The sequence below is a fragment of the Ictidomys tridecemlineatus genome, chromosome 2 (genome assembly GCF_052094955.1).
Source record: "Ictidomys tridecemlineatus isolate mIctTri1 chromosome 2, mIctTri1.hap1, whole genome shotgun sequence".
Classification (NCBI taxonomy): Eukaryota; Metazoa; Chordata; class Mammalia; order Rodentia; family Sciuridae; genus Ictidomys; species Ictidomys tridecemlineatus.
The window spans coordinates 2,219,476-2,245,504 of NC_135478.1; the positions used below are offsets into that span (position 1 = coordinate 2,219,476).

Consider the following 26,029-nt stretch of genomic DNA (forward strand, 5'->3'; position numbering starts at 1 on the left):
CGCTGCCCGCGGGAGGACCAGTCCGGCGACAGGCAGAGCCCAGCCGCCGCTCCACTCCCCCTCCCCAGGCCGTCCAGGTGGTACGTCCAGGTCCAACGCCACCTCCGGGGTCCCGCCGGCTGCCAGACAGGTAAGTCCCCACCCGCTCTGCGCATCCAAGTAGTGCGGCTCCCCACGCCTCGCGGCCTGGGACCCCGCTGCCCTGCTCCCCCAGCGCGGCTGCCCCTCCCCGGGCCTGACACAGTTTCTGAGGGATTGTCTGCCCCTGGCAGCCTGCCCAGCACACGGGGAGCCTTAAAAGGGTCATTGTTGGCCCAGGAGGTGCTGGGGCGAAGGCAGCCAGGGGACACTGTGGGCCTCCCTCCATTCCCCAAATGGAGGAGGGATGGTCCTCAGGCCCACTAGGCTGGCCCTCCCTCCCTACCCCAGACCAGCGCAGGGGCGGCAGGCACCTGCCACCTGGCCCAGCCCCCCACCTGGCCCAGCCTCCCACCTGGCCCAGCCTCCCAGTGCTTCCTGACCCTGGTGGCCCACCGCGGGGACCTCGGGGGCTGGGGAGTGGGCTGGTGTGGGACCCAACGCAGTGGGCAGTGGACAGGGGCAGCAGAAAATGGAAGGTGAGGACCCCAGGTCGGGGGGTTGGGACTTGGGGGACAGGAATGTTTTCTCTGGGTCATTTGCTCCCAAATGGGAGAACAAAGATAGCTTCCCAGAGAGGCCACTGTCCCATTGCACCTCGCGGCTCTGGGGTGGGAGGGGCCACGACCCTGGCCTGGGACACAGAGCGGGCCTGGCGCTGGGGGTGGCCCGGGGCACTGTGGCCAGGGCGTGGACGGATGCCTGAGCCCTGGGTCAGAGCCTGGGGGTGGAGGAGTCCCAGGCCCTCAGAGCTTTGCCTTGGCCCCTCTCCTCCCTGGCCTCCAGCAGAGCAGTAGCAGGTGCCAGGGCACGCAGGGCTCCAAGGGAGCCGTCCCACCACGCTCGGAACTCAGAACGCAAGGCCAGTCGCACAGCTCCATCTGATACCCCATTTTACAGAGAGGAATCCAGGCTCAGAGAGGGCAGCCACTTACCCGGGGCTGAACAGTAAAGTAGGATTGTCATGCAGACAAGAGCCCAGATGCAGCAGGGGGGTGGCCTGGAGGCTGGCCCTGTCCCCCAACCAATGCCCCACGTTCAACATCTTGAAAAAGTCCTGCCTGCTGGGCCCAGCACTTCCGCGTGGCCCCGAGTCCTGGGGAAAGTCCACAGCAGGGAGTCTGGGCTCCTGTCCTTCCTCCTCAGCCTGGCCAGGCGCCAGGGAGCAGTGTTGGCTCAGGGTGCAGCCTGACACCCTTTGGAATGGCCGAGGTCAGTGGGAGGCCTGGCTGGGGCAGGGCTGCTTTGCAGTGAATTGGCATTAATTGAGCGCTGACTGCATGCCAGGTGCGCAGTTCGTGACTATTGGGGTACAGCAGTGAATGAGACAGTCAAGACCCCTGCTCCTGTGGGGGTCTTGAGGGAGAAGACAGAAACAGAACCAGTAAAGAAATCGTGCCACAAACGGCGTCAAGGGTGGCGGATCCTATTTTACTCTGTTTCCACGGAGCTGGAGCCGGAACCAGGCCTTCATGCAAGCCCTGCCCCACGTTATGTAGAAAGGTGAAGGCACTGAGCCGCTGGCATCTGTGCACAGACTCCGAGAACCTGAACAGCCGGCCAAACCCAGGCCCAGGCCGAGGGCACCCGTGTGCAGAGGCCCAGGGGCAGGACCGAGACTGGCATCTTGTGGGCACAGTAAGGAAGGAGCCCGTGTGGCTAGGACAGAGGGAGGAGGGGAGAGAGAAGGAGGGGAGGCAGAGAGGGCCTGGGGGGCCCTGGGAGGACTTGGCTTTGACCTAGAGGGAGGTGGGAGCCAGAGGGGATCCCGAGGGCTCCGAGTCAGCTGCTCCTTCGCGCCCTCCAGTGGCTGCTGTGGGGAGGACAGGCTGCGAGTGAGGGCGGGAACTGGCACCAGGTGGATGGACTGGGCTGCTCCCGGAGGGGGCAGATTCTGGAGAGACTTTGGTAAACCGTGGCCTGTGCTGATGGCGGCAGACACCCAGCGTGATGAGGAAGGAGGCGGAGGGTTAAGATGGGGAGCGGCGTGGGGTGGCCACACCTGTCGTCCCAGTGGCTCGTGGGAGGCCGAGGCAGGAGGATGGAGTTCCCAGCCAGCCTCAGCGACTCTGAGGCCCTGAGCAGCTCCGGGAGACCCTGTCTCTAAGTGAAATACAAAATAGGGCTGGGGTGTGGCTCAGGTGAGGGCCCTGGGTTCAGTCCCCAGCACCACTGTCAAAAAGAACTTAGATAACAAAAAACAGACGGGGGCAGAGTGACAGGCAGGGAGGGGACTGAGGGACACCTTGGGTGCCAGGGCGGAGCCACCGGCCTCCTGGTCAGCCTCCTTTCTGAAAGGTCAAGGGTTGGGCTGGGGCGGCTCCCGAGCAGGGCCCTGGGTTCATCCCATAAACAAGAAGGTGAAGGCTGAGCAGGTGGCACCTGGAGTGCTCTGAAGTCACCCATCCACTGGGAGCGGGGGTCACAGGCTGATCCCGCGTCACACACACACACGCTGCCGTCGGGGTGACCTGGGCCCACAGACAGCAAGCCTGGTCAAGGCCACTTGGATGGTCAGCTGCAGTCTCCCCAGGACAAAGTGATCTGCATTTGAACTCTCCGCCGTTTGCAGCCATATACCCGGTTCCCAAGTGGCTCAAAGACAAGGAGAAGCACAGATGACCAGAGGGGCCAGGGCTGGACTGGCGGGCACTCCACGCTGACCCTCGAGGGCACACCGGGGAGCTGCAGGGCGCTCCCGAGCAGGAGCCCAGCTGGCGGTCTGTGCGCCCTGGGTGGGGGCCTCTCTGTTCAGCATCTCCTCCCAGCCCGTGCGGGCCTCACCACGGGATGGGGTTTGGTATGCAGTAGGTGCTCCATAAGTGAATACATAGTCTTGGGGAGCCCTCTAAGACGCTGAGCAGTGCACTTATAAGGGCAGAGTCAGGCGTGGCCCTGGAGTACTTGAGGACGGGGCGGGTCCTGGTGGTGGGCCCCGGGGCTGGGAGCCAGAGGTCAGCGCTGTGGGCCTGCACCCGGCTGCTGCCCAGGTCAGAGGTGCAGTGTGGACCACTTGGGGGTGGACGTGCCTCCAGCAGCAGGACACCATATCTCGCCTACCTTTCCTGTGGGGCCCTGAGGGGAGGAGCAAGCCCTGGGCGAGTCCAGGCAGCCTCTGCCCACCTGCACCCCGTCAGGCGCCCCAGACCCTGGGGGACCCAGCAAGGCCAACCCCGGGACATCCCTCCCTTCCCACGAGACTCGTGGCAGGTCCTGCTGCTCCCGGAGCCTGGCCTTCCTTGGAACCCTGGCTGGCTCCTGGACCCCCGCCCGCCCAGGGCTCCCCAGCCCCCAGAGAAGCCCCCAGGGAAAGTCTCCCCACCTACCCCACCGTCGGGACGGCGGGGCCTCAGGAGGACGGACCCTAAGGACAGGCAAGACCCCCCAGCTGGGTGGGGGCAGGGACCTGCTCCTGGTCCCCCCAGGTGGCCCCAGGGGTAGCCAGGACACGCGTGCCAGGGAGGGCCATGGGAGCACAGGATTCTGGGCTTCACTTCATGTGGTGCTTCTTCTTTCTGCACCGAGGACTGAACTCAGGGGCACTCAACCACCGAGCCACGCCCCCAGCCCCCTCCCTTTTTTGTGTGCAAGCGCTCTACCAGCTGACCTGTACCCCCGGCCCCCCCTTTTATATTTTATTTAGAGACAGGGTCTCACTGAGTTGCAGGGGGCCTCGCTATACTGCTGAGGCTGGCTTTGAACTCACGATCCTCCTGCCTCAGCCTCCTGAGCTGCGTGGGTGTCAGGCACGTGCCACGGCGCCCCGCACGATTCCTGACAAATGACGCCCGTGCGGCCAGCCGGCGGGGACAAGGCTCGTTAGGGCTGGGCGGCAGCACGGGGTGCCGTCCAGGCCAGTGGGTCCCTCTGGTCCAGCCAGGAGCGGGCGGAAGGCTCAGGGGATGGACATGGCAGTTGTCCTGTCTGCGCTCTGTGGACGTAGTCACTGGGCCCCGCGGACAGGCCCACTGTCCTGGGACGATTTAAAACAAGTCACGAGAAAAGCAGGAGAAGCCACAGGCCTGGGCCTTGTCCTGCCCCGTCCACACCAGGCCTCTACTGACCTCCCCAGAGCCGTGTCCCTTCCCCTCTCCTTCCTACCGCTAAATGTCCCCGCACGAGAAGCTCACCTCAGCCTTCGCGAGGCCGGGAATCCCTGTCTCCCATGATCCTCGGGGACCCCTCCCAGGCGCTGCGATTCCAAAGTCCCAAGGGTCCACCCCATGGCCCCTCTCCTGCCTCCACCTGGACCCTCCGCCCTGCGCCCGATTGCCGCTCCTGCCTCACCCAAGCCTTCCTCCCTGCAGCCACCAGAGGGCACCTGTGAGCACCTGCGTCCTCCCTGGCTCCGCCTCTCTGGCTCCACCTGTGTCCTCCCCCCAGCCTCCCTCCCCTCTGTCCACCTGTCCTCGCTGCAGCCCTGGGCTCTAGCTGTGCCTCCTCCTGCCCCGGCCTCTGCACAGAGGCCCTCAGCCGGGAGCACCTCCCCCAGTCCCAGGGCCCTCTGCCCCTCCTGCTGTCTAACTGCCCTCGGCCTGGGTGCCTGTCACCTGGCCTCTCCTGTCACAACCCAGGCCAGGGCCACCTCCTCAGGGCGGCTCTCAGGAGTCCTCCTGCGCCTCATTCCCCTCTGACTCTCCCAGGACCATCTGTCTCCCTGGGGACCACAGGCTTTCTTGAGGCAGGGACTGTGTCCCTGCAAGACCCGTCTCATCGGCTGGGCATTGTGTACACAGTGGGCGCTCCATAAATGCTAAAGCAACGGGCCAGAGCCCAGCGGGCTGCTGTTTCTTCAGGGTGTTCTTGGGTTTCCGACAGACCCGGTAGGTCACGGGGGTGACCCCAACCTCCCCCGGCCCAGGGACAGTCAAACAGCCTGCGTCCCCTGCCCCCCACCAGCCGCCAGGGCCCCGCCCTCCGGAGGACACGCCCCGCGGGGACGGCAGCCCCGCCCCGCCCTCCCCGCCCTCGGGTTCCCGCCACAGCGACCTGCAGGGGACCGTCTCTCAGCCCTGCAGGGCGTTGAGCAGAGCCCTGCCTGTCCCCGCCAGGGGCCATTTTCAGCTGCAGAAACCTTGAGACACCAAGTGTCCCCTCCCCGCCAGAGACCCTGGTTTTGGGGATCGAACAGAGCCCGCATCCCGTGCTGCCAGGCCAGCACCCACGCACAGCCACCTGCCGCCGGTGTCTGTCGCCAGCTGGACTCCCAGCAGGTGCAGCCTGGATTCCCGGGTGGGGCCGGCAGCTGTTCAGGGGGTCGGCAGCCCCCCACCCGCGGTGCTGCCCCCAGTGGTTGTCCAGTAGGTGCTCAGCAAGCCCGAGTTTGGGTGGAAGGTGGTGTCTTTTGAGGGTGTATTTTACTCATTTCTTTTTAGGTGGTGCTGAGAGTGGAACCCAGCGCTCACACACCGGGGCAAGTGCTCTGCCCCGAGGCCCACCCAGCCCTGAAGGTGTTCTTAATTTCTTTTTAGTAGAAGTAGATGGACACCGAGCCTTGATTTTATTGCTTTATGTGGTGCTGAGGGTCGACCCAGAGCCCCAGCCCTAGCCCAGGGGAAGGCGTTCTGCATTGGGTGAGAATGGGCTGCGGGCCATTTACTGAGCACCCAGGGAGCTTCGGGCCATCTCTGGGCCTTTCGCTGTCTACTGTGCCGCTGTGCAGAGCTCCGGGAGACCCTGCCTCTGTGGCTTGGGCCCAGCCTGAGGCAGGTTCAGTCAACACCGCCATTTACAGAAGGGAAACTGGGGTGCAGGGCTGGTCCGCTGCTTGCACTGGGAGGCAGTGGCATGGGGTGGTGGGTCACATTACTGTCTTACTCCAGGCCCCCTTTAATCTTCCAGTCCACTCTCTGATGTAGGAGCCATTATTTCTCCCAGTTACAAAGTGGAAATTGATGCACAGAGAGGGGAAGTAACTTCCCTGTGGTCACACAGTGAAGAGGGGAAAAGGCTGGGATTTGAGTCCTTCGGCCCTGAAGCTCCCAGGAGGCCTCCAGAAGGCGCTCTGGGAGGGGCTTATTCTAGTAGGCGGTGGAGGGGTCCCTGAGGACCCTTGGACTGGTGTTTTGGATAGAATTTCAGGAAGGGGTGAGAAGTCATTTTGGGGGCCTTCAAAGTTTCCAGCCGATTGAGGGGCTGGCCTTGCACACGCGGGCAAGCGCTCCACCGCTAAGCTACACCCTGGGTGCTCTGTAAACTTCTATTTTATTTTGAGACTGGGTCTCCCTAACTTCCCTGGGGCTGGCCTTGAACTTGTGACCCTCTGCCTCACTGAGCTGCTGGGATTACGGCTGGCCTCGTGTTTTCACTCTCTCCTTGGCACACCCTTGACCGGCTCTCAAAACCCTACCTGCAGTGCCTCCTCCCAGCCTGGACACCACCAACCCCGAAGCCCCAGGGGCAGGCGGGCGTGGCCACAGCTGGGCGCAGGTGTCTTTCTCTTCCCGTGGGAAGCCCTGTTGGGAGGAGTCACTGCCAGCTCCCAGCGCAGGTCACTCCTGCCGCCACCCCAGGTAGCAGCTCTGCTGGCCCGGGCGACCCTTCCTCGTTCCTACCTTCCCAACCACCTGGGAGGGTGAGGCCCACCTTCTCTCCCGGAGCCCAGGGCATTCCCTCCTGCGCCGGCCGCTCCCCTCCTCGGCCTCCCTCTGCAGCTGGGGTCTGGGCAGGTGGGTGCCCAGGGGCCTCGGTGCTGGCCAAGGTGCCTCTGGAGAAAGGCCGTGCTGCAGGCCTCCCAGGCCTCGGTTTCCCTGTGAAACCGCGCGAACTTCCTGGAGACTGGTCTCCTGGGGACGGGGTGGCCCGGGAAGCACCACAAGCTCCTGGTCCGGGAGGCCTCCCAGATGAACCTCGAAAAGTGCCCCTTTCGCGGATGGGAAAACCTCCCAAGTCTCCGGCTCCGTTCCGAGCGGCAACCCCCTGCCGGGTCTTCCTCCCAGCCGGGTCCTGCGGGGCTCCGGCCCCAGCCGCCGGCGAGGGCTCGGCTGCGCGGAAAGTCCGGCCCGGAGTTCCCGCCCCGGGCCTGGAACCTGGATGGAGGGAGGGGGCCCAGACGGCCCTCGCGGCTTCCCGGGGGCGTGTCCGGCCGGGGCGGGGCGGGCCGGGACCTGAGGAGGAAGAGGGCAGGTGCCACCGGAGCCGCCGAGCGGGTGGAGGAGGGCGAGAGCGGGTCCGCACCGGGCCGCGACCCTCTCGAGCCTCTCCCCCTACCCCGGCGTGGGGTCCGATTGTCTGTTTCCAGGCCCTCGCGGCCGGGGCAGCGGGCGAGCCCCAGGGTGGACCATGGCGGTGAGATTCCAGGCAAGTAGCTCGCCGCGGCCGCAGCGGGTGGGGATCCGGTGGGGCGCAGGCGAGGGCGGCTCAGGAGTCGGACCCGGGACCCCCGACCCTCCACCTGCCGACGGAAGGGGAAGGTGGTCGCCAGCCGCGGGCTGCACCGCGGGGAGCGAGGGCGACCCTGGCCCCAAACGCCGCCCGAGGCCTTCCCCGCCGCGGTTACCCCGGGGTCCGGGTTCGAGCTCCGCCTCCTCTGCCCACCGCGATGCCTGGCCTCGGGGCGGTCAGCGCCGGCCCGCGCCCTGTCCCCCGGTCCGTGGGGAGGGTCCGGGGAGGGGTTTCAAGCGCGCGGCGGCAGCGAGTGTCCCGCGAGACCTCCGGCCCGGCTGCGGGCACTGAGCCGCCGCTTATGGGGCGCCTACTGTGTACCGAGCCGTCGGTGGGCGGCGTCGTGCCCGAGGGCTTGGCCGGAGCGGAGCCCGAGCGCCCAGCTCCTTCGCACCGCCCCCAGGGTGACCCCAGCGCCACGCCTGGCGTAACCACTCCGCCCGGCTCCGGCGCGGGCGGGTCTGGTCCCCGTCTTCGCTGCCTCCAGGCTGCGAGGAACTGCCGGGTCCCCTCCCAAGCCCGGAGTCAGTCCCCCAGCCTCCCTCCCTGCCATTGTTCCTGGGGGCAGGGGAGGGGTGGGAGCGGGCAGCAGCCGCGTGCCCGGGGGCTGGGGGCGTCGCCTCCCGGTGTTTGTCCCGCAGGGGCGGGGACAGCTCCCCGCAGCTCACCTTGAGCGGGCGGGGCCACACCTGCTGGAGTCCTTCCACCTTCACCTGCTCTCAGTTCTCCCAGCGCCAGTCCTGTGGGGACCAGGCAGCAGTCCCCAGCCCCCAGCCTGCCCACCGGGAGCTCCCAGGCTGGGGACCCGGTAGGGGAGACAGCAGATTCTGAGGTCCCAGACCCAGGTGATGGGGCTGGTCCGGAGGGAGGGGTGGGGGGTCGGGGCCCTGGGCTGGGAGGGGTGACTAGGAGTTTGCCCTGGAGCTAGGTGGCTTCTGGGAGGGCCCAGAGGAAGGACAGACTTACCTCCAGGTGATGGAGTGAGGATGGGTTCAGAGGGTGGATAAGAACAGGTACCGAGAGCAGGGAGCGTCCTGGGGGCCCAGGGGACCAGTCATCTGGTGGCCAAGGGGACTCCTCAAGTCCCAGGATGTCCCCGGCACAGGGGACAGCTGGAGTGGAGCCAAGCTGAGGTGGGCCCTGTTGGGCTTAATGCCGGGGCATGGGGGCCCGGGGTTCCGGCCAAGCTGTGGTGTCCAGGGAGACAGCCCACTCCAGCAAGCAGGGACAGGCCCCTGCCACCTGCCCCGCCCCCAAAGGCCTGGCCCCTAGGGGTGTCTTAAAGTAAAGGGGAATGCCAAGGGGGCAGGGCAGTGTGCAGAGTGCTGCCTCAGAGCCACTCCACCGCGTCCTAGAGACTGTTTGAAAAATAAGTTCAGAAGCCAAACAGCAGTAACCGAAGGTGACGCTGGGCTCAGGGTCCCGTGCCAGGGTTCCCCACTGTGCTGTGGGACCCTGGGAAAGTTGCCGAGCCTCTCTGGGCCTCCTTTGTACATGTGTGAAATAGGATGTAGGCAGGTGGCTTCCTGCAGTCTCTGGGGTTAAACGCTGTGGCCACTCACACCCCACGGGGGCGGGTGGCCTCCTCCTTCATTCCTCTCCACACACGGCCCTGAGCCGGCAGCACAGGCTTCTCAGGAGGAGCCTCTGAGGGGGCTGCCCACCCGCTGGGCCCTCCGCAGGCCTGGTCTAGAGTCCCTGCCTGCCCACCTGGAAGCCCACCTGGGGAACGTGTAGGGGAGACCCAGATTGTGACACCTCAGGCCCCGACCCGGGCTGGTCAGAGGGAGGGGGGGTGTGCGGGGGTCCAGGACCCGCTTCACTGCCAGTTGCTCAGGGCCTGAAAGTAACAGAATCTCCCTGGCCCATGGCTGGGAGGCCGAGGCAGGCGGAGCGCAGGTTCAGGCCAGCCTCCGCAGCTTCTCGGTGGGAATCTGAAAGGGCCGGTGCGCTCGCTGGGTGCCTGGTGGAGACAGAGCCCCTGCCCTGCCTCCTGCCCTCCCTCCCGTGCCTTCTCTCCTCCTGTGTGAGGGGGATGCGGGCCCTCTGTCCCTCACTGACCCGTGAGCGCGTACCTCTGGAAGCCCGCGTGGCCTGGGTGTGGTCAGAGGGCTGTGACCATGGCCTCTCTTCCTCTCTTCCTCCAGACTCGCGTTCTGGATAGAAGGAGATAGACACGAACAGAGGAAAGACTAGGGGCCCCAGGGGGACAGGGGTGTGTCCCGCGGGAGGGGCTGCAGTTCCCAACGGGGTGGTCAGGGCCCATCTTACCCCGGAGGCCACGTGTGAGCAGACATCTTGGAGGGTTTGGGGTGCTCCAGGGGGAGGGCACAGCTATGCAAAGGCCCTGGGGCAGGGGGAGCCCGCGTGTTGGAGGGCCAGTGAGGCTCTGCGTGGCTGCAGAGGAAGAGCCGGGGAGGGGCCTGGCAGGTCGCACGGGGCCTCCTGGGCCACAGGGAGGACTTGGGCTTTGTCCCTGAGGGCTGTGGGCCCTCTGTGGCTGCGGCAGGAAGGGCAGGAAGGGCACTGGGGACCTGGTGGAGGTGGCTCTGTGGTGTCTGTGAGCCAGGATGGGGGCGGAGGCATCCCCCGAGGCAAACCCATCCTGCAGGTAGGAAAACCGAGGTCCCAGGCTGACCAGGGGGAGGGGGTCGGGACAGGAGCCCAAACCTGCTCTGCGGCCTGCGAGGCCTAACGCCACCTCCTGCCCCTCTGTCCAGGTGGCCAGCATGGAGGCGCTGACCATCTGGGAGCAGCACACGGCCACGCTGTGCAAGGTGAGGCTGCGTCCAGCACCAGGTGGCCCTGCCCAGCTCCTGGCGGGACCCCTCGACCTGGGCCAATCCCTCTGGCCTCTCCCCAGGACCCCCGCCGGGGCTTCGGCATAGCCATCTCCGGAGGCCGGGACCGTCCCAGTGCGCCCGGGGGATCCGTGGTGGTGTCTGACGTGGTGCCCGGAGGGCCGGCCGAGGGCAGGCTGCTGTGAGGACCTGGGGGCCTGGGCCCGTCCTCCTTCCCTGGGCCCTCCCTGCCGTTCTTGGGGACCTGTGGCCCTGGGCCCTGCGGGAGCGAGAACCCCGGAAACCCTCAGGGCGGGAGGGAGGCTCCTGGGGCCGGATGGACATGGAGATGGCCCCGCCAGGGCCCAGCCCAGCCCCACGGGGGCCAGGTTCAGAGGCCGGCGAGGGAGGGTCAGGCGCCCTCTGCTCCAGGTGGTGCCTGTGGGAGGAGGACGTGGCCGGGAGGCCCGGGAGGCCGGGGTGGGTCCCCGCGGCCCCTCCTGAGCCGCGTCCCCGCAGGACGGGCGACCACATCGTGATGGTGAACGGGGTCTCCGTGGAGAGCGTCTCGTCCGCCTTCGTCATCCAGATCCTCCGGACCTGCGCCAAGGTCGCCAACGTGGTGAGTGCGCCCCTGCCCGGGTGCTGTCCTCCGCCTCGCCGGCCCCCGCTGCTGGCCGCCCGGGCTCCCGCTGGCTCAAGGCCCCGTGGGTCCCCGGGGCACCCAGCCTTAAGCCCTCCTGCCCACTGACCTCTCCTGTCCACACCCCGACAGACAGTGAAGCGTCCCCGGAGGGTCCAGCTGCCAGCCACCAAGGCCAGCCCCTCTAGCCCGGGGCACCCGGACTCAGACGAGGAGGACGGGCCTAGGCGGCTGGAGGAGCCTGACCACGGCCAGGGCTACGAGGGTGACTCGTCCAGCGGCTCTGGCCACTCCCGGGGCGAGCGTTCCCGCCGGGCCAGGGCTGGCCGCCGCAGCCGGGCCAGCAGCCGTGGGCGCAGGAGCCCGGGCGGGGGCTCCGAGGCCCCCGGGCTGGCCCTGGTGTCGGGCTTCAAGCGGCTGCCGCGGCAGGACGTGCTAATGAAGCCCCTGAAGTCGGTCCTGGTGAAGAGGAAGGACAGCGAGGGTGAGTGGCCGCCGGCTGGTGTCCACGTGTGGCCCCACGCGAGGGCCCCCAACGTCTGTGTCCTCCCCTGCAAACCCGAGGCCACGTCCCCTCCCGCTGCAGAAGGGGCAGCCAGGGACCCTGAGTTGGGTCACCGGGCCCGGGGACGGTGCCCAGACACGGCCTCAGTCCCCCCGTCCCCCTGCAGAGTTTGGGGTCAAGCTGGGCAGCCAGATCTTCATCAAGCACATCACCGAGTCCGGCCTGGCCGCCCGGCACCGTGGGCTGCAGGAAGGAGACCTTATCCTGCAGGTGAGCCTGGGAGACCGAGGCCAGGGCGGTGCCCCGAGTCACTCAGTGAGGTGGCAGAACCAGTCCCCAAACCGTTTTCCTTCTGTGTGGCTGGAGGTGGCCGGGTACCAACTCCCCTCCATTCACTGGTGTGGGACCACAGCCAAATGTCGGTTTCTAGGGTCCCCTTGGGTTGGACATTTCTAGTACCCTGTGGCCTGCTGGCTGCAGTGCTGAGCCCTGGACCGCCCGTGCTGGCGGGGGGCTAACGGCCCACAGCTGGGACCTAGGACCTCAAGCTGCTCCTGGTGCAGGGCTCTAGATGCTTCCAGCTGTTTGCTTCTGGGGGCTTGTTAGACTTGTCTGTTTCTAGCGATCCTGAAGAACTGTCTGTTTCTAGTGGCCTGGGGCAGAGACTAGAAACAGATAACTTGGTGGGGGCACTAGAAACTCTCAGTCCCCCGGATGGCTGGGAACAGACGCTCCCCAGGGGAGCCTTCCTAGGACCCGTTCCTGACCCGCCGCGGGGTCTGTTCCCAGCTTCAGAAGGTGCCCACCCCTCGCCTTCTGCTTGAGAGGCCCTGGTTTCACCTTCAGATCCGCTCCTCACACAGAGGCCAGGAGGCTCCACCTGTTTCTCTCCCCCCAGGCCCCTGGCCCTCAGGGGGAAGCTGTTTCTCTGTTGTTGGCCTCCATCCACAGCAAGAGTCCAGGTCTCGGGGCACACTGTGATCTCAGAGGCTCGGAGGCTGAGGCAGGAGGACCGCAGGTTCAAAGCCAGCCTCAGCAACTTAGTGACGCCCTAAGCAACTCAGAGAGACCCTGTCTCTAAACACAGTATAAGCAGGGCTGGGGGTGGCTGAGTCACGAAGCGCCCCTGGGTTCAATCCCCAGGACCAAACAGAAGTGCCCTTCCGACCTTTGTCCCGGGGAGTGAGTGTTTCTAGTGCCCCTGGAGAGGGTTTCTGGGCCCTCCTCCCCACCCAGCCTCATGTTCTCCTTCTGTTCCTCCTTCTCGGTCCCTTTCAGATCAATGGCGTGTCCAGCGAGAACCTGTCCCTGAGCGACACCAGGCGGCTGATCGAGAAGTCGGAAGGGCAGTTGACTTTGCTGGTGCTCAGGGATCGGGGGCAGTTCCTGGTGAACATCCCACCTGCAGTCAGTGACAGTGACAGCTCCGTCCTGGAAGGTGAGGGGTCAGGAGGCAGCCCCAGACCGGGCCAGGCATGAGCCAGCAGCCTGCCCCTGGCTCAGAGAGTGGTAGGAACCTGCCCAAGGCCACACAGCACATGGAGGCTGGAGCCTCCCGAGGCTGATCTTCTCATGGAGGCTCCTACTGGTCTCGAGCCTTCGTGTCCATCTGGCCTGGTGGGTATGGCCCTGGCTGACGAGCGTCCCCTCGCCCACAGACATCTCGGACCTCACCTCGGAGCTGTCCCAGGCGCCCCCATCTCACGTCCCGCCACCCCCCCGGCAGGCGCACAGGCCGCAGAGTCCGGAGGGCAGCCCAGCGGAGTCGCCCGTGTGCGTACCTGGGCGGGAGGAGGGGGCGCCGGCTCAGTGGTTCCCAGGAGGGCAGCTGCAAGGGTGGGTCTTACATGTCCAGCCCTGCTGTGCCCGTGGGCGCCGGTCACTGTCCACAGGGCTGCTGGACCTGCGTGGTAGGCTCGGGGCTGCGGCGGCCGGAGTCCACTGCCCATGGTCCGGGAGGACAGGGTCAAGGTGGTGGCGATTCTGTTCTCTGCTCCTGGCTGGCAGACAGCCCCACTGTGTCCTCACAGGGCAGGGGACGGCAGCGCTGGCCTCCTCTCCTGAGGACCTGGCCCAGCAGAGCCCCGCCTACAGCACCGTCCCCCACCCCGTAGGGCTTCTGCGCCCGGGTGTGCCGGGGACGACGCCCCATCCACGCACCCCCAGGAGGTCGTCCGTGATAAAGTGACACTGGGCGGGCGCAGCCCGGGTCCTGGGAGGGTGACGGGGACTCAGCCGGGGGTGAGAGGCCCACTTGGGCCACCAGCCACACCCACTAAAGGCCTCCTGACCGGGACCTGGTCCCCTCCAGGGAGCACCCGCGGCCTCGGCAGGAAGGGCCGGTGGATCCCAGGACCTTTTTGGACCGAGGTGGGTGAGAGGTGGGTGGCCGTGACTCTGAGCACCCTGCCCTGGGTTCCCTGGTCCCAGCCAGGGAGGAGGTGGCGCGAGTTGCGGAGAGCCGGGGACAGTGGGCGCCGGGGACAAGGAGTGGCCTTTCCCTTTCAGACTCGCCCTCGGGGAGCAGCTATGACCTTTACAGGGTGCCCAGCCACCAGGGCCTGGAGGACCGCGGGTGTGTACCCCGGAGGCCAGCCCAGCGGCCCAACTGCCACCTCCCAGGGCACCTCCCCCGCGGCGCTGTCCTGTCTCCTGAGTGGCTGCAGGGGACCGGCACGTGGGGCTCGGTGGGAGACCGAGGCGGGGGTGAGGGTCCCTCCCGTCGCGCTGGCTGACCCCGGCCTCCTGCAGGTACAGCCCCGACACGCGGGTGGTCCGCTTCCCCAAAGGCGCGAGCATCGGGCTGAGGCTGGCCGGCGGCAACGACGTGGGCATCTTTGTGTCAGGGGTGCAGGCGGGCAGCCCGGCCGACGGGCAGGACATCCAGGCCGGAGACCAGATCCTGCAGGTGACGCGGGCCTCCCCGGCACCTCACGCCCACGCGTCTTCCCTCGGCCACCCTCGCGTCCAGTGGGAGCCGTGTGCGTGCCCCCTGACCCTGTCCCCACCATGGCGCCTCGACCCCTCCCTGGACGCTGGCTGAGGGCCTCGGGACCTGCCCCGCGCCTGCCCCTGGTCTTTCTTCCTTGATCAGGGGCTGGGGACAGAGCCCAGGCCTCCCACACGCCGGGCCAGCACTGACCCCTGAGCCCCGCCCCCGCCCTTTTTATGTTTGAGACAGGGTCTCACTGAGTTGCTGAGGCTGGCCTCCAACCGCAGCCCTCTCACCTCAGCCTCCCACGTGGCCGGGCTGACAGGCATGGCCACTGTCCAGCTGCCCCTACTCCTTCGAGTCCCGTCCCCGTGTCTCTGTCACTGGTTGTGCGTGCACTGAGCAGGTCCTGCCCCAGCTTCTGTGTCTCGGTCTCCAGGGCGGCCATCCCTGGGAGGAGGCCCGAGGGCAGCCGGGCACTCTCCTTTCCGCCCTCCCTGGCAGGTGAACGAGACGTCCTTCCGGAACCTGACGCGGGAGGAGGCCGTGCAGTTCCTGCTGGGGCTGCCGCCGGGCGAGGAGGTGGCGCTGCTGATGCAGCGGAAGCAGGACAGTGAGTGGCCGGCGCTGGGCAGGGGCCACCCACGCTGCAGGATGCGGCCCCGGAGGTCCCTGGGGAGGCTGGCCCGGGCCCTGGGAGGAGCTCACGTCCCCCTCCGTCCCCCTCCGTCCCACTCGTCCCCAGTCTTCCAGAAGATGGTGCAGTCGCGTGTGGGCGACTCCTTCTACGTCCGCACGCACTTCGAGCTGGAGCCGAGCCCGCCCTCGGGCCTGGGCTTCACGCGGGGCGACGTCTTCCACGTGGTGGACACGCTCTACCCAGGCCCTGGGCCGGGTCACCGCGGAGGCCACTGGCTGGCGGCGCGCATGGGCCGGGACCTGCGGGAGCAGGAGCGCGGCCTCATTCCCAACCAGAGCAGGTGGGTCCCTGCCCCCGGCCCCGCCTCGGCTCCCGCTGCGCGTGGGTCTTCACCGGGGGCACTCGGTGGCCCTGAGCGGCTCCCCGTGGCTGCAGCAGCCAGTGACAGCAGAGACCCTGAGCAACAAGACCCATCTCCTGGGTCAGCTGGGAGCCCATGGCCGGGGACAGTCCGTGGCCCTCCCCAGCCCCGGAGCAGCAGCGTGGTCTTGGGCCCTGACTCTGGCCCGCCTTCCCCTGCCATGAGGACCCCGGGGGACCTGGGGGCCAGGGCAAGGTGTCTCCAGGTGGACTCTGCCCAGCTCAGGGCTGTGCCTCTCCCCAGGGCCGAGCAGCTGGCCAGCCTGGAGGCTGCGCAGCGGGCAGTGGGCCTGGGCCCCGGCCCCTCGGGGGCCTCCAATGCGCGTGCCGAGTTCTGGCGGCTGCGGGGTCTCCGTCGAGGAGCCAAGAAGACGACCCAGCGCAGCCGGGAGGACCTGTCCGCGCTGACCAGGCAGGGCCGCTACCCGCCCTATGAGCGCGTGGTGTTGCGAGAAGGTGGGTGGGGACACAGGGACACCACCCCGCCAGCTCACGCCCGCACGCCTGCTCCCGGTCACTTTAGGCAGCAGGGGGAAGAGGACCGGGCGGTCCCTTAAAGTCTGACCCGTTTCCCACCCGTTTCCGAGAGGAGCGGAGTAGGAAGCAGAGTCGGGGAGTGCCCAGCCCCTGGCGTCGCCCGCCCGCTCTGCAACTGTGGCCCGAAAGTGCCCCTGGGTCACACGTCCCTCCAGGACAAGCAGACTCTTCTTGTCATCAGGGTAACTGTCCCGAGGGGACCAGAAGTCCCAGCAGGTCTGAGCAGACGCCACGGGCATTTTATAGAAGGGACTCAGCATCTCGATCTCAGTATCTGTGGGGACAAGGGTACCAAGGGACCAGGGTGACCTGAAGAAGAGTCGAGATAGTTTCAGTGACTTGTTTAACTGCTGTATCCCAAGTATGACCTCAGCCAGGGCCGACCTGAGACGGTGCCAGAGGGGCCTTGTGCCTGCCCGACCTGCACCCCGCCACCCGGCTGCGTCCCTTTGGGGACGGCATGTTCTAGGCGAGGGGGCGGGTGGTGCCACAAAGCCCCGTGCAGGTGCGGAGTCTTCTCGACTGTGTGTGAGCCAGCCTGTGGGCAGGCACAGGTGTCCAGAGTGGTCCCTCACGCTCCACCCCAACGTGGACCCCAGGGCTCTGCCCAGCTGTGGGCCCCCAGAGCCACGGGCAGCAGCCGCACTGGTTCTGGGGACGGAAGGGTGACAAGAGACCTGCTGCAGAGCAGGCCCAGGCGGCCTGTCCCCGGGACACATTCTGTGCCTCTTGTCTTCTTCCCGTCTGTTAGGCCGGGACCAGCGAGCGGTCCTGAGGAGGGCTGGCCAGGGGGTCTCTGCGGGAAGGCAGGCACAGGAGGACGCAGCCCGTGGACACGGCTGTGTGCCAATCAGACTGCACTTAGAAAAGGAGCGCCGGGCCAGGGTGGCCCCGGGTCCCAGTGGGCTGACCCGGGTCAGGGGTGTCTGGCCAGCGCTCCACTGTGAGCCGCACCTGCCCTGCGTCCTCTCCAGCCCAGGGGGCCCGGGAGGGGGCTCTGCCCTGGGGACAGTGACCCAGGAGCCCCCACGGCAGCCCCACTGGCATCCCATTGGCCAGAGCTCACCAATGTCCCTAGCTGCAAGGGAGACTGAGAGACGAGGTCCTCGCTGGGCACCAGGGCCCTGCCGGAGGCCGATGTGGGGGTGGGGTGGACAGTCTGCAGTGGCCCTTGCCGCACACATCCCGGTTCTTGCCTTTGTTCTCTGCCCTCAGCGAGTTTCAAGCGCCCGGTGGTGATTCTGGGCCCCGTGGCAGACATTGCCATGCACAAGCTGACGGCAGACCTGCCTGCGCAGTTTGAGATCGCAGGTGAGGAGACGGGTGCTGGGAGCCAGGTGCTGGGGGCCAGGTGAGGAGACAGGTGAGGAGCCAGGTGCTGGGGAGCCAGGCCCCGGGGAGGCAGGTGAGGAGACAGGTTCTGGGGAGGCAGGTGCTGGGGAGGCAGGTCCCGGGGAGCCAGGTGCTGGGAGGCAGGTGGGGAGCCAGGTGAGAAGCCAGGTGCTGGGAGCCAGGTGAGGAGACAGGTGCTGGGAGCCAGGTGCTGGGAGCCAGGTGAGGAGCCAGGTGAGGAGACAGGTGCTGGGAGCCAGGTGCTGGGAGCCAGGTGAGGAGCCAGGTGCTGGGAGCCAGGTGAGGAGCCAGGTGAGGAGCCAGGTGCTGGGAGCCAGGTGAGGAGCCAGGTGCTGGGAGACAGGTGAGGAGCCAGGTGCTGGGAGCCAGGTGAGGAGCCAGGTGAGGAGACAGGTGCTGGGAGACAGGTGAGGAGCCAGGTGCTGGGAGCCAGGTGAGGAGACAGGTGCTGGGAGCCAGGTGAGGAGACAGGTGCTGGGAGACAGGTGAGGAGCCAGGTGCTGGGAGGCAGGTGAGGAGACAGGTGCTGGGAGACAGGTGAGGAGCCAGGTGCTGGGAGCCAGGTGAGGAGACAGGTGCTGGGAGGCAGGTGAGGAGACAGGTGCTGGGAGCCAGGTGAGGAGCCAGGTGCTGGGAGACAGGTGAGGAGCCAGGTGTTGGGAGACAGGTGAGGAGACAGGTGCTGGGAGCCAGGTGAGGAGCCAGGTGAGGAGCCAGGTGCTGGGAGCCAGGTGAGGAGCTAAGTGCTGGGAGGCAGGTGAAGAGCCAGGTGCTGGGAGGCAGGTCCCGGGGAGCCAGGTGCTGGGGAGGCAGGTGCTGGGAGCCAGGTGCTGGGAGCCAGGTGCTGGGGAGGCAGGTCCCGGGGAGGCAGGTCCCGGGGAGCCAGGTGCTGGGAGCCAGGTGAGGAGGCAGGTGCTGGGAGCCAGGTGAGGAGGCAGGTGCTGGGAGCCAGGTGAGGAGGCAGGTGCTGAGGAGGCAGGTGCTGGGAGGCAGGTGCTGAGGAGGCAGGTGCTGGGAGCCAGGTGAGGAGGCAGGTCCCGGGGAGGCAGGTGAGGAGGCAGGTCCCGGGGAGGCAGGTGCTGGGAGGCAGGTGAGGAGGCAGGTCCCGGGGAGGCAGGTGCTGGGAGGCAGGTGAGGAGGCAGGTGAGGAGCCAGGTCCCGGGGAGCCAGGTCCCGGGGAGGGGCTGCGGGGCTGCTGCTGCTGTGCCGGGGGAGAGAATCTGGCCAACACAGGACATGGGACCCCCGTGCCCTCTCCCAGGCCACCCCAGGCTGCCTCATCAACCTGGGCAGTCTGTCCAGGTAGACCCTCTGAATCCTCCTTAACACACGGAACCAGGTGTGATGAGTGAGCCGAGGCAGCTTTATTTGGAGACGGGGCGTCCTGTGTTCGGGAGATGGCTCCTGAGCTAGAGCTCGGCAGTGAGCAGGGCAGGCGAGACCCCAGGGGCGTGCAAACCCACCACCACGGAGCCACCTGGACGGCGGGGGGTCAGGGCCTGCAGCTCTTGGCCAAGTCTGGCCCGCGACCCCTCCCCTGGTGCCGGTGCTGGGGAGGACCCCAGGGCGCACGGAGGCCAGGCGAGCTCTGACCACTGAGCTCACCCACGCCGCCCAGGAGCGAGGACGTTTGAGTGGTTAGGGTTTTGTGGGATCCTCGTCCCCAAGGTGCAGTGTCTCTGCCTGCCGAGGGCCAGGGCCAGTGTCCTGCTCGGGAGGCGAGGGAGCCCAGGAGGGGCCCCAGATGCAGCGCTGGTTTTTCCTCAGGAGCACTCGGGTCCTGGTGGCTTCTTGAGCAGGGGAGGGCTGGGTGGACATGGGTCTGAGCGGCGAGGGTCACCTCTTGTGCTGCACGCCCTGTCCCCCCAGAGAGCATCTCCAGGACCGACAGTCCCAGCAAGATCATCAAACTGGACACCGTGAGGGTGATTGCCGAGAAGGTGAGTGCCCCCTGCTCTGGGCCCTGGACGGGGAAGCTGAGGCCTGGGCGCCCTGTCGGGGCTGTCCTCACCCCACACTGACAGCTCCTCGGAGGCTCTGGGTGGGCGGCCACGAGACCAAGCCTGCCCTGAGTCACTCTGCAGTAAACCTGGGGCAGAGGCAGGGAGACCAGAGGGCAGCTCTGGTGCCCAGGATGCCCACCAAGCGGCCCCAAACCCTGCCCCCAATACATGCTGTGAGTGCGAAGGTGTGGTCCACTCTGACCTCCGACTACCTCTTTCCGTTTCCTCCACCTCTGCTCTGTCTCTTGGGTGTGTTTCTTTCTCTCTCAACACTGCCCACCCCGTGAGCACTGCCCAGGACAAGCATGCACTCCTAGACGTGACGCCCTCTGCCATCGAGCGTCTCAACTATGTGCAATACTACCCCATTGTGATCTTCTGCGCCCCGGAGAGCCGGGCGGCCCTCAAGGCCCTGCGCGAGTGGCTGGCACCCGCCTCCCGCCGCAGTAGCCGGCGCCTCTACACACAGGCTCAGAAGCTGCGGAAGCACAGCAGCCACCTCTTCACAGGTGGGCGGGGCCTGGGGGTCCAGGAAGGGCAGGCAGGTCCCTCCCAAGCATCCCAGCACACTGACACCCTGTCCCATAGCCACCATCGCCCTGCAGGGTACGAGTGATGCCTGGTACCAGGAGCTCAAGGCCACCATCCAGGAGCAGCAGACGCGGCCCATCTGGACAGCCGAGGACCAGGTGCCAGGCACCAGCAGGGACTCGGATGCTTCCAGTGTTGGGGCTCGGGCTCAGGCGTGGCGGGGTCGAGAGTCGACCTGAGGCTGGGTCTTGGCCTAGGCCTGGGGTGGGGCCAGGCTGGGGCTCAGCTTTGGGAGCAGGGTCTCCCGGGGCTGGGGCTCAGTGTAAGCCTGGGCCCTGTGTGGGTCCACGGCCTGTGACCGGCCATCTCGGCCTGATGTCTGAGGACTGGGGTCTGGGAGGTTGAGGGTGGGCCTTTCGCCTGGCTGGGGACCGCGGCTGAGGCGTGTGTCCTGCGTGGGGCCTGGCTGGGGCCTTGGCTCCGCTGGACCAGTGCAGCATGCCCGCTCCCTGCAGCTGGACGGCTCCTCGGAGGACAACCTGGACCTGCCTCACCGCGGCCTGGCCGGCAGCTCCGCAGACCTCAGCTGTGACAGCCGTGCCAACAGCGACTATGAGACGGACGGCGAGGGCTGCACAGACGGCGAGGGTGGGCCCCACACGGACGTGGAGGAGGGGCCCCCGGCACCGGCCCTGGCCCGGTCCTCAGAGCCTGTGCAGCTGGACGAGCCCCAGAGCCCGAGGCATCCTGGGGACATCCCAGCTCACAGGGAGCCCCAGGTGAGTCCCAGCAAGGATCCAGGGACAGGAAGGCTGGGCACCAGGCATGAGCCAGCAGAGTGTCCCCAGCCAGACCAGCTTTGGGGATTCAGGCATGACGTGTTCAAGCCACTCAGTGAATCTCTGAAGCTGCAGGACTCCCAGGGACGCCTAGCTGCAGGTGCTCCATACCTGCATGGGTGTGGACAGGCCCAGGTGTGCCATGCCCCGGGTGACCCCAGGGTTGCTCTGCCACCGAGCCATGCCCAGCCCTTTTAATTCCAAGACAGGGTTTTGCTGAGTGGCCCAGCCTTGGACTTGTGAGCCTCCCGCCCCCAAATACCTGGGATGACAGGTGTGCACCTTTGCAGAGTCACACCTATGTACATATGAAGTGTGGGGGAACTAGGGATGAAACCCAGGGGCTTTTTACCACTGAGCCACGTCCCCAGCCCTTTTTTAAAATTTGAGACAGGGTCTCACTAGCTGAAGGCTGGCTTTGAACCTGTGACCCTCCCGTCTCAGCCTTGGGAGCTGCTGGCCACAGCACCCAGCCTGTGACTTATACTGACAACCGTGTAGCAGCTGTGTAGGTGACCTACATTGTGTCCCTTGGCAGTGGGGGCGAGGGGCGTGAGGAGCCGGGCAGCTACACGTTTGGTAGGGACTTTTTCTCGGGTCCCTGCTGGTAGAGGCGCTGGCTCCGGCTGGCTCCTCACCCAGTGCTCAGCCTCCTCTCTGGGATGCTGGGGTAAACAGCAATGACTGCTGCCTGGGCACAGGCTGGGCCCCTCACCCTAGCCGCCCCTGCTGTGGGTCACTCTGACCCTCCTTCCTCCCTGTCCCTGAAGGTGAACAGCCGCCACCCCCAGGGCCAATGGCGACAGGACAGCATGCGGTAAGAGCCCCCTCACTGCAGGCCCGGGGGCCTCAACCCTTTTCCTGCAACCCAGGCTTTGGGGTGGAGGCAGACGTCCTGTGGCAGGCCCCAGCTTCCAGGTGCGCCTAGCCTAGGGGTGGACGGGGCCCTGTGAGGTCAGGGCCAAGGGCTGGACTCCTCTTCCGGGGACACTGAGCTGGGACTCAGTGCATAGGAGTTCTACACCAGGCCCTGCCCACATGCGTGTGCCAGGCAGCGTCCACCCCGCAGCACCTGCCCTCTGCACCCAGGGGACGATCTGTGTCCTCGTCCCCAGGACCTATGAGCGCGAAGCCCTGAGGAGAAAGTTCACTCGAGCCCGAGACGCAGAATCCTCCGATGAGGAGGGCTATGACTGGGGCCCGGCCACCGACCTGTGACCCCGCCCAGGGGCCGAGTCCTCCTTGCAGCTGGAGTCTGCTCCCCTGCAGGACCTGGAACCCAGTCTCCCTCCCCTGGGCCTTAGTCACATCACGGGTTTCTAGTGACTTCTGAGAAACACAAGGGGCAGGCGGGTGGGCCGGCTTCCCTCTGGCCCCACCGCGACCCACGACTCTGCCCATTCAATAAACTTTTAATTTTTCACGTTAGAAAATAAGTGGCTACATTCTCCTTTGGGGTCCCAGGCAGCTCAGAGAGCCACAGGGACAAAGGCACTGAGGCGGCCCTCACAGGTACACGGGCTGCTCCTGGCCCGTCAGCAGGCGGTAGGTGGCGGCCAGCATGGTCTTGATGTGCACCTGCGGGGACAGGACTGGGCTGAGGCCGGCCGTGCCACAGGGACCCGCCACCACCTCCTCCAGGGCCGCCGCCACGCACCTCGCTGTGGGCCTCGGTGAGCAGCTCGATGATGCGCTCGTGCCGCGTGGCCACCACGCTCTGCCCGTTGATCTCGATGATGCGGTGCCCCACGCGCACACCCCCACGCTCCGCGATGCCGCCGCGGAGGAGACTGCAGATCTGGGGGCCAGAGCGGTCAGCAGCCCAGGCCCACCCTGCCCGCCCCGCCCCGCCCTGCCCCACGCCTCGCCCCAGCCTCACAATGCCGTCCTCCACGCAGAAGCCCAGCTGCTCGCGCGCATGGGGTCTCCGGATGATGGCAGTGGTGACGGGTGGGCAGTGGACGATGCTGAGCCTCACTGAGGTCTGTGGCTTCACCTCCTACGGGGCGGGGTGTTGGCCTCACCTGGGGCTGGGCCCCTTGACAGGCTGCAGCCCCCCCCCCCACCTCGGCTTTCCAACCCGCCAGGGGCCATGCAGGGGCCCTGCCTCCCAGGGAACTCACACGCACAGCTGCCTGGCACGCCGCCAGGGGCAGCCCCACCAGGCTGGTCCCATTGATGGCGGTGAGGCGGTCGCCGATGCTGAGGGCGCCTGAGCGCTCGGCGGGGCCCCCGTGCAGCAGGTTGGCGATGACAGCCGTGGGCAGCAGGGAGCCCCAGCCCGACTCCACCAGGGCCACACCCAGGCCTTCACCCCTGCGCTTCTCGATGCACACCTAGGTGGGGAGCAGGCCACAAGGCTGCTTGGCACAGGCCGGGTGGGGGCGCAGGGAGCCGGGGTCAGCCGGGGCCTCGCTGGCTCACCTCCCTGCAGTTCTCACTGTTGGAGAAGTGGTCCAGGTCCCCGTTGTGCAGGTGGCCAGGGCTGGCGGCCCCCTGGCTGGGCTGGGTGCCCACCTGGCTGGGGTCAATGCCACTCTCCCGCAGGAACTGGCTGTAGGCCACGGTGAAGGCCTGGCCTATGGCTCGTGCAATGAGCTGGGCCTGCGAGAGGTGCCAGAGTCCCAGGCTGTCCCACCCTGCCCTTCAGGACCAAAGTCCCCGATGTCCTCAGACCTGGGCCTTCCTGGCTCTACCTGGGACAAGATCCCGAGGAGATGGCCAACTGCCCTGGGCCTTAGGACGTTGGTGACAGCCAACTGGGGAATCGGGGAGGAGGGAGGGAGGGGGTGGTGGGGAACCTGCCGGACACTCAGGAGGGCTTGGTCACACACCTGTGTGGCCTCCAGGGCCCCTTCCAAACCCGTGCTTTCTGGAAGCCCCCCGTAACCCCAGGGAAGATGCAGGGCCCTTGTCCCTGCCTGCCTGTCTGGGGCCAGAGTGGCCAACGTGCTCAATCCTCACACCAGGCTGGAGCCCAGGAAGCCGCGGCCTTGGGGGGCGGGGCTCCGTGGTGGGGGCTGGCCTGCGTGCGAGGCCCTGGGTCCCATCCCAGCACCCGCGTCCACAGTGAATGAAGTAACAAAAGGGCCATCTACAACTCAGAGCGGTGGCCGGGCCGCACGGCCTTCCTCAGCCTGGAAGTGGAAGCCCAGGAGCGGGAGGTGGCTGTGGGCTCGGGGCTTCCAGGGAGGGTGGGGGCCCTAGGGAAGATGGCTGGGCCAGGCGGGGCTCGGGGGAGGCAAGTCCCTGCTCCCGGGGCGCTGTGGGCTCACGTCCTCTGAGTGGAAGACGTGGCACATCATCTTGCACAGGGGGCGCCCTCGGTCCTGGGGTGACCTCCGTGTCAGCCGCCGGCGCGCCATGAGCACCAGCACCGGGCCGATGTCAGCGATGTAGGAGATGGTCTGCAGGGCGTGGTCCATCATGGCCTCCTGGGGCGGGAGGGGCAGCTAGTGCAGGGCTCACCCTGAGACCTCCAGGAGCCACCCCAACCCGCAGGTACGCACGCAGGGTACCTGGGAATCAGCTGTGAGGACCTTGATCCTCTTGGTGGAGACAAAGAGGTCCACCTCCGTCATGGGCTGGGTCTCCCCGTCGGGGGCCTGTGGGGAGCGCAGGAATGGAGGCCCCCAGAGACCCACCCACAGGCCTGGGCCCCGTGCACTCCGCCTGGCCTCAGCCTGGCCTCACCTTGACGCGGTCCATCGCCTCCTGGGCCTGGGCCATGCGCGTGCTGGGGGGCGGGTTCCGCTCCGACACCAGCTGGGTGGAGCCCAAGTATTTGGCCCCAAATATGACACCATCCATGAGGTCCTCATGGTCACAGGGACCCGGTACTGGGGGCAACAGTGGGGAGAGGGTTGGCCCTCAGGAGTCCGGGGCCTGCCTGCCCCTGGGGCTCTGTGCAGGGCGGTTCCCAAGTGGTCTCTGCCCTGGCTCACTGTGCTGGTCACAAAGCTCCACCCACAGTCCAGCACCTGGAGCGGCTCAGCCTCAGGCCCAGTCCTGGCGTCTAGAGCAGCCTGGCCACCCCCCAGCTAGACGCCTCTGCAGGGCCAAGCCGATGGCCAGATCCAAAGCCAGACGGCACTCAGACACCATGTCCAGGGCCCCGAGACCAGCATGGACCCCTTGCCCGCCCGTTTCCAACACCAGCAGCATTCTGGAACCTGGACCCGGCTCCAGTTTGGAACTTGCCAACCAACACCAGGGCCAACTCTGCCTGCTGCTCCTGATCCCCCAATCTGTCAAGGTCGGGTGATAACTCTGCTCCTTGGTGTGGCAGAGACGACTGTCCTGCTCCATGTGGGAACTCCCACACTGTCCTGGGTGGGATGGAAGGCCCTGACCTGCAATTCCAGGACTCCCTGCCGGGTTCCAGAAAGCAACAGCCTGCAGAGGTGCATCACCTCACTCCAAGATGCTAGAAATTCTTCTCTTGTGGCAGGGGGGCTCACACCTGGGGCTCATGCTTGGCAGGCAAGCGCTCTACTGAGGCAGCCCTGGCCCCAGTTCTGGAAGTGTCCACCGTGGCCATGAGGCAGCCCTTCCTAGGGCTCTGTGGTTTGCAGCATCATTGTTCCCAGAACAACCCTGATCTAGGAACATTCCAGATGGTGGTTCTAGAACCCTGGCCCAGCCCCGAGCCGTGCAAAGCCTTGCCCCCCAGGTCTTAGATTTCCTGTGGCCGCCCAGACCCAGAGCTCTGCCACTGCTGTAGGATGTTCTGGCAGCTTCTGCTCCCTGGAGCCACAGGCCCACTCTGGGCAGCCCTCCAGGGCCTCAGACCACAGCCTGCCCGCTGTGTCCGCACCAAGACCTGCCCTGGGACTCTGGAGCTGTGCTGTGCCACAGCACACGGCTGCCTGCCACACACATGTTCCGAGTCTGGTCCTGACTAAATGGCCGAGGGTGAGACACTGCAATCCTGAAGACCACTGCTCCAGAGCGTAAAAGCAAAACAACCTCAAAATAGCCTGGGGCTGGGCTCAGGGGTGGAGCGCGGGCCTAGCACGCGTGAGGCCCTGGTTTGATCCTCAGCATCACATGAAATACAGGCATTGTGTCCATTTACAACTAAAAAAAAAAAAAAAAAAAAACTTAATAAAAAACTGATTATAAGACGATGCAGTAAATGTCTTGTGATAATTAAAATGTATTAAAAAACTACTTTGGCTGGGGCTGCAGCTCAGTGGCAGAGCGCTTGCCCAGCACGTGAGACACTGAGTTCAATCATCGGGATAGCATAAAAATAAATATTTTCAAGGAAAAAAAAGTTAATCCAACCTGTTCTTCAGATAGTTTTTCACGTAGCTAGCTTAA

General features: G+C 66.3%; 2 protein-coding genes across 8 annotated transcripts in view; one reads left to right on the forward strand and one right to left on the reverse strand.

Annotated features, from left to right (window-relative positions):
- On the forward strand, positions 1–22,140 carry Tjp3 (tight junction protein 3). Of its 5 annotated transcripts, none has more exons than XM_040291108.2 (21): positions 1–130; positions 10,242–10,298; positions 10,385–10,503; positions 10,821–10,923; positions 11,077–11,428; positions 11,616–11,719; positions 12,728–12,887; positions 13,108–13,222; positions 13,761–13,819; positions 13,958–14,024; positions 14,201–14,357; positions 14,886–14,994; positions 15,127–15,361; positions 15,686–15,897; positions 17,194–17,289; positions 19,201–19,271; positions 19,633–19,843; positions 19,923–20,023; positions 20,381–20,644; positions 21,475–21,521; positions 21,820–22,140. In XM_040291108.2, the coding sequence occupies exons 2-21, from the start codon at positions 10,251–10,253 to the stop codon at positions 21,920–21,922; spliced, it is 2,733 nt and encodes a 910-aa protein (XP_040147042.1). In that variant the 5' UTR covers positions 1–130; positions 10,242–10,250; the 3' UTR covers positions 21,923–22,140. The 5 variants fall into 5 exon arrangements, with proteins under 5 accessions (XP_040147042.1, XP_077889646.1, XP_077889652.1 ...); XM_078033520.1 differs by lacking the exon at positions 1–130 and adding an exon at positions 1,647–1,776; XM_078033523.1 differs by lacking the exon at positions 1–130 and adding an exon at positions 7,099–7,437 and having other exon boundaries at positions 21,794–22,140.
- Positions 22,099–26,029, reverse strand: part of Apba3 (amyloid beta precursor protein binding family A member 3) — a 6,404-nt gene continuing 2,473 nt past the window's right edge. For all 3 annotated transcript variants that reach the window (XM_078033592.1, XM_078033589.1, XM_078033584.1), the window contains exons 4-11: positions 24,398–24,543; positions 24,223–24,309; positions 23,980–24,138; positions 23,129–23,308; positions 22,828–23,040; positions 22,584–22,703; positions 22,362–22,502; positions 22,099–22,282 (exon numbers count right to left, since the gene is read on the reverse strand). In XM_078033592.1, coding sequence (XP_077889718.1) covers positions 22,211–22,282; positions 22,362–22,502; positions 22,584–22,703; positions 22,828–23,040; positions 23,129–23,308; positions 23,980–24,138; positions 24,223–24,309; positions 24,398–24,543 — 1,118 coding nt within the window. In that variant the 3' untranslated portion in view covers positions 22,099–22,210. The remainder of the gene's footprint in view (positions 22,283–22,361; positions 22,503–22,583; positions 22,704–22,827; positions 23,041–23,128; positions 23,309–23,979; positions 24,139–24,222; positions 24,310–24,397; positions 24,544–26,029) is intronic.

Coding starts and splice junctions, on each gene's coding strand:
- Tjp3 (XM_078033516.1), top strand. Junction 13,820..13,957: donor CAGGACCTTTTTGGACCGAG/GTGGGTGAGAGG, acceptor TTTCCCTTTCAG/ACTCGCCCTCGGGGAGCAGC. Junction 15,362..15,685: donor CTCATTCCCAACCAGAGCAG/GTGGGTCCCTGC, acceptor GCCTCTCCCCAG/GGCCGAGCAGCTGGCCAGCC.